General features: G+C 31.5%; 1 protein-coding gene across 1 annotated transcript; it reads right to left on the bottom strand.

The window, feature by feature from the left end:
- Positions 1 to 859: 859 nt before the first annotated feature.
- Positions 860 to 6,394, bottom strand: LOC114308136 (CRIB domain-containing protein RIC4). Its single transcript, XM_028253628.2, has 3 exons — positions 6,168 to 6,394; positions 4,876 to 5,019; positions 860 to 1,215 (listed from the first exon to the last, which is right to left on the bottom strand). The coding sequence occupies exons 1-3, from the start codon at positions 6,283 to 6,285 to the stop codon at positions 968 to 970; spliced, it is 510 nt and encodes a 169-aa protein (XP_028109429.2). The 5' UTR covers positions 6,286 to 6,394; the 3' UTR covers positions 860 to 967.
- Positions 6,395 to 6,901: the final 507 nt, after the last annotated feature.

Here is a 6,901-nt window from a genome sequence, read left to right as displayed (position 1 = left end):
GCTATAATAAAACGGTCCATCAAAATTGACTGGTCGTAGGACGCGCAGTTTGGCATCTCGGCCTCACCCTGCTATCTCGTAGGACTCCTCAGCCCTACGTCAGTCCGGACTGTCCGTAGCTCGGCCTAACGCATCAGTGCGGATCTAACCAAATATCCATTTTTCGTTGAATCATAGCTCGGTCGACGACCTAGCCGGCCTAACTTAATGGGCCGGAGAGCCGCGTTGGTTCAGTTCAGCTAGGCGCATGGTCTTTTTTTTTTTTTTTTTTTTTTTTTCAAGTAGATACAACACTATCTATTTTTAACCTAAAGGAAAGGAGATGAGACAAATCCAGACCTAGATTCTGGTAAAGAGTGTCCCAACCACTGGACTACCCTTTTGTTTCTTAAATTAAAGCTAGCTTTTGGTTTACCAAAAGTCAAACAATAAAAAATAAAAGATTCTTAAAGTTCATATCGTTTGGTACATTCACATTTTTTATAGTAACTTTTTAGAAGCACATCGGTTATCTAGTTGATTATTTATTTATTTTAATGTGCCTTTTATTTTAATACATTACAATACAATTTTTTTCTTTTTTTTTTTTTTGTGATGAAAAGTGAATTTTTTTCAATATTTGGTATTTCTAAGTGTTTGTTGAAAAAGTGAGGATGTCAAAAGAAACTTGGGCTTTTTTTAAATTAAAAAAGCTTCCCTAAAAAAATGGCTTTAAGCTAACTATCAAAAGCGGCCTTCCTACATCTTTATTGAGAAGATACTAATAATGGTTTCACCTAAAATTATTGAAAGAATTGAAGAATGAAAAAAATTAAATAAAATGTACGCGTTAATCATCAATGTCACCAATATGTTCATCTTTTCAATCAACAATGTATATATCCTCATTGCACTTACCATCATCATTGCGAAATTAGTAACAAGAGGTGATAACATTCAAACCATCAAAATCATATATATATACAAATCAAGTAAACTTAGAACCATTGAAACACATAGGTCCATCGGCTTGGGCAGCCATGGCAAGCTCAAATTGCTTTAGAGATATTGAAGGAAAAGACAGTATTTCAGGAGCTGTGAGATTCTCCCAACCTTTCACAGGGTTGGTGGTAGTAGTTCCATCCCATCCTATGTGTGTAACATGCTTAACATCTGTTGGAAACCCTATTTCCATCTCCATCTTCATTTCCATGTCATCAATCTCTTCTTTGTAAACTAGATTAGTACATGAAATAACATAATCAATAATATTGAAAATAAATAAATAAATAAAAAATAAAAGACACTCATACAAAGAGAACCCTGTTGTCTAACAAATGTGTATTACTCCTTGTAAACTCGAATGGTGAGTTATTGAAGTTGTTATTGTCAAAAGAGATGGCAAGAGCTCGACAAAGATGACCTATTTGACCTGTCAAATTATAGTACTGTTATACTTTGTGTCATTTGCTATTGTCAACAAAAATCACACTTTGTGTTTAGTATGTTTTGGCAATAATGACATTTTTGTTGGCGATAATTTTCCCAAATGTGAGATGCGTGGCGGATTGGTGATGAAACTCTTACTCATTTGAAAAGATATTTTGCTAAAATTTTTATATTTTGGCGTCGAGAAAAATGTTATCTCTTGTAGTGAGTTGAATATATTGAACCCATCTTTTCTTTTCAAATGTGAATGGGCCTCTATTCCAAGATGGACTTCTCCAATGATTGGAATAAGTTCTACACCTTAATTTATTTTCCACTATTCAATTACATGTAGAAGTATCTCTACAATATTTCGATTTGTTCATTGACCAAGCTTATCGCTTGTGGATTCTATAATTGACTTTAATCCAACTATATCTCATCTAAGTTGGATGTCTGATTAGCCCAATTGATTTGGTTCTAGAAGTTCACTCTACATCAGCAAAGCATGATTTGCATGGCTCTTCAAAGATTTTATCATAATCTATTAGTGGATCTAAGAGAATCTTGGTACCAAGGCCTTGTTATATGAATATGAATCTATGCATGGAGATTTCTTAATCCCTACAAAGTTTTGCCCATACAAAACAAAAAAGGAAGTGTACAATTGAAGACAATTGTGCTAATCATTTTCTTCTTCAAGCCCCTGAACATAGTGCTTTCCATTAGACACTCTCCCTTACTAATCATTGTATGTTTTTCTTGTCTTTCATCCTTTTATGGCTTGTATTTTTTCTTCCTTTTGTAGGTTTTAGTGCTAACCCCTGGTTGATTTATTATTCATTTACAATCTTTGAAAATGGAAAATATATGTCAAATTCTCAATTTTAGTTGCCGGAGGCTTAAGGGAGCATTTGAAGGATAGTGTAGTTACTCAAGCTAAGTAGAGTAGCTTCTAAATTAACAATTGTGTCACTTACCAAACTTTTACTTAAATTTGAGTTTGGCTATGAGAGTACCTGTCTCAAAAGATGTTTTTACTCAATTTTACTCGAATCTAAATTAAAATATGAGCAAAGGTTGGAGATGGCCTTACAAAGCTGATGCCTTGCATCTTTTGTAGTATCCTATCAAATTCAATGATTTGCGCCATGTTTGCTTTTGTTAATGGTTGATCTATGGGCTAGTTGAAGGTCCATTTTCTTTGCTAGCTTAGTTTGTTGTTAGCTTTTTATTTATTTGGATGAGCTTTTTGTTGCTAGCTGGATTCCTTTGTGACGAGTTTGTTTAAAATGAAATTAATAGATCGTGAGGAAAACGGAAAGTTACTTTTCATGAGTTTGTTTAGTATGAAAGCGGTAGGCAAAAAAAAAAAAAAAAATTATTGTACAGTCCATATTAACATTGTAATTAATTTTAATTTCTTACCAAAAAACACAAGGAAATACAAGAAATATTGAATATGTCTATATAAGAAATTATATATAACTAAAATTTTAAATTTCTTTATCTTTTTCTTGTAAAAGTTTCATCTTAAAATTTCTCTATTTTTTTTCTTCTATTTCTTTTCTTTCACTTTCACTTTCTACTAATTTTTCTTCTAACAAAACGGAACCTTCATTTTGTTTACCTGACTTTTTGAGTCCTGTATTATAGCCTCTATGTCTTTTTGAAGTCTATATATGTATTTTCTTTTTAATCTTAATCAAGTTCTCTTTTATGCTAAAAAATAGAGAACAGAAAATAAGCATGCATAATAAATAAAATAAAACTATATCTTCCTATGTTTCCCTATCATATTATTCACTGGAAAATGTTAAAAAAGGACCTTAAGTGTTGACAGTGCTGAAAAAAATGTGTAACAAGTATATTAAAATGTATTAAAAATATGTAAATTTATTTTGTAGTGTGAATTATTTATTTATTTATTTTTTGAAATTATAAAATTTTTAAACTTTTGTGGTACTTGTTGACAGCCCTAAGCAGGATCCTTATTTTTGCTCTTTTAGGCTAAGAGCTATATGGCATTACACGCTTTATTATCACACTCCAAATATTTGCTAATTCTACAAGAAACTACAATTTAGCAAACCACTTTTGCCGACTAAATAATTTTTAGTTGTGAAAAGATCACATTTGTGGACTAAAAAAAATTTGGGAGCCAAATTTTTTTTATTTTCCACGACTAAGATGATTTAGCTGCAGAAATCATGTTTTTGGCGACTAATTTGAATTATTGGTCAAAAAAAAATCGAAAGAGGAAGGTAAAAAAACGAGCAAGAGACATAAAACTTTTAGCGACTAAAGAAATTTGGTCGCAGATAGCAAAATGACCACTTTTGTTGACTAAATATTATTTTGTCGTGAAAAGCACATATTTGCCGACAAAAAAAATAAATAAATGAAAATAGTAGCCAAAAGTTTTTATAATGTGATTTAGTCGGAAATGTAATGCGTTGTGCGACTAATTTAAAATATTAGTTGCAAAAACTAGAAGCAAGAAGGAGAGGGAAAAAGAAAAAAAAAAAAATAAAGGAAGCCAAATATAAACAAAAGTTGGATGTGGTATAATGGTTGTTTGTCACATACTTCCATGTGATTCTGTGTTCAACTCTATCAAGCAACATAGTTTCGCAAATTGCTTGCCATTTAGCAAAATGAGAGCCCAACCGGTTTACTTGAACAGTAACTAGACCAATCTTAGACCAGTTGATGGCTCAACCAGCCAATTCGATCCATTTTCAAAATATTGCTACTCACATCAACCAAAATGTTAGTCAGCAAATTCATTTAATTGCTGAATAAAGTTTTAGTTGCGAAATCAATACTTTTGGCAACTAACGTTTTTGGTTAGGGAATAGTACTTTTGGCGACTAACTTTTTTAGCTACTAAATGCTTTAGTCGTAGTTATATGTTCAGCAATCAAAAATCTAGTTGCCAAATACTTGTTTTTGCCGACTAATGATTTTTTTTAGTTGCGGATTACTTTCCGCAGCCATGTATTAGTGACCAAAGTGGCGATCAAAATTTTTGTCGCAGAATACTTTTGCCAACTAAAAATAACCTTTTTGCGACTAAAATTTTAGTTGACAAAAGTGTAATCTTCTTTTTTTTTTTTTGATTCAAAAAAAGTGTAATCTTCTATAATGATCATCCAGGTCCAAATTGAGAGAGAGGGGGGGTGGGGGGGGGTGGGGGGTTGTCAATTATACACTTGAAAAATAATTGAGATGAAAAAAGCTACTAACCTGTCATATAGACTCATAATTTGTCCAGAAAAAATTTATATGGTTAAGATTAACTAGTACATTGTGAGGTTCATAACTTGAATAAATTTAGACAAAAAATTCACGTTTCTTGACGAAATTCCAATAAATAAATAAATAAATAAAATCTGCAATTGTAGTATTGCCAAATTGAGGTAGATAGAGAGATAGAGGGAGAGGGGTTACTAATCATACACTTACCAAATAATTGAGATAAACTTTTGAGACTCCTCGCCAATCTGTGTATTCCATTGGAAAGTTTGGGCTTTGGAAGACCGAGGAAACCCCAAGAGTTCTTCATTTTCATTTTCATCCCAGTTAAACTTTCTTGTAATTCTTGTCTGCCTTGGAAAAGATATAAGAAACACAGCGCAATTAAAAATCACTCACAACTATGGGTGGTGTAATTAACCAGATTCAACCAGGCTCGGGACATGCCTATGCTAGAAAAATAAAAAACTTGATTTGACATTGTCCGAAAAATTATCCTAAATTTGACCCTAAAAGCACATTATAATTCTAAGCTTGCCCAATAAATCGATTATTAAAAAAAATAATATTTTAAAATAAAAAAAATCAATAATATTAGATAAAAAAATAAATCCTATAACAAAAATTCAATAATGTCGTATCCTAAGTTAAAAATTCGCTACATTATTTTCCTTCCTTTATTTTTTTAAAAATAAAAATAAATAAATTACATATGTACATTTATATAATATATTTAAGTCTCATTTGGCAAGAGCTAAATTGACTAAATAAGTACAAAAAGACAAAATAGGCTAAATGAGTTAATAAGATAAAATGTTTTATTCAAACCATAGTCATTTTACTTTCTTTTTTCATAACCATGACATCCCAAAAAATAAAAAAAAATCAAAAGTTCTTTCAAAACAGAGCAAAAAAGAATCAACCCCCCTCCAAAAAAAAAAAAAAAAACTAAATTAGCTCTTTCCAAACAAAGGTTTAATAATTGAGCCAAACCAAATTGGACTAGGCTTAGAGACTATTCTCAAGTCCAACCTATTTAATAAATGTACTCAAAAATTTAGTCCACCCCAACTTTATAGACTTAAATATCAATCTCAAACTTTTAATAATGCAGTCTATCCGGCAGCAAAATTATTTAATACTTTCGAAATATTATGTGTTTGTATTCTTTAATCAATTATTATTCAATATGCTCTCTAATATTCCTAATCATCCAACATAATACCTCACATATATACCTTCTCCACCAATCACAATACTATAAAATATTACGTACCTATATTTCGAAATTATTCAATAATTACCCAAGTTGCGGAGCTATTGGGATAATGGCCATCCCTACTCAGGACAAACATGAATGCACTAAGGCATAAGTAACACTAATATTTTGCAAAAAAAAAAAAAAAAACAAAATTTAGGGAGATGAGTATTAAATTTAAAAAAAAAAAAAATATATATATATATACATAAAATTGGGATAGAGAGAGAGAGAGAGATCATACTTGTTACAGCCGGATGGTTTGGTTTTGTGGGTTGGGATGTGCTTACATCAAGACTTGACTGAGAAACACAGCTGACGGAGAAAGGAAGAACAACTAACCTTTCCATTCGATCTCTCATCCTTTCATATTATTATTCATAATAAGAGCGTACAAGAAAAGGAATAGTAATGCCAAAACCCAGCAGATATGGGAAGTTGTTTGGTACCTATGAAAACCCCTTGGAAAGGAATTTGGTTTCTTATATTGGGGTGTCGTTTGGCTTTATGAGTAAGTTACAATGATTTTACCTGCACAAATGTAACATATACCCAACCCAAGTTTGGTTAATAGTGAGAGAGAAAATATTATGATGGAGTGGTTTGGGTTGGAGTTGTTGGCTGAACAGTGCTAACTCATCCAACTTTTGATGATCGCTAATCCAAATTGAAGGATGAGAGCTTGAGCCCACAAACCAACTTTTGTATGATTGAACTCTTCCTAATAATCTTCTTTCGTGGGCTGTGGGCTCCTATATTGCTTCTCTTGTAGGCCAAGCCACAGGTACATTTTTTGCTGCTCCCATTCTTTTTTTCTTCCATTTCTATTTATTTATTTATTATTATTTTTATATTGTTTATCGCAACTTAGTTTAATTGTTAGGAAAATAACAAATCTGTGGTAGGTTTGAAAATAAATAACAAATTGATGGAAACTTTATGAGCCTTATTTTAATATAGCAAAGTTTTTCATTAACA

This window comes from Camellia sinensis, chromosome 7 (assembly GCF_055761805.1).
Source record: "Camellia sinensis isolate YWXY chromosome 7, ASM5576180v1, whole genome shotgun sequence".
NCBI classification, from domain to species: domain Eukaryota; kingdom Viridiplantae; phylum Streptophyta; class Magnoliopsida; order Ericales; family Theaceae; genus Camellia; species Camellia sinensis.
The sequence above is the reverse complement of the archived record's forward strand: the minus strand, read 5'-3'. Positions and strand labels throughout refer to the sequence as shown.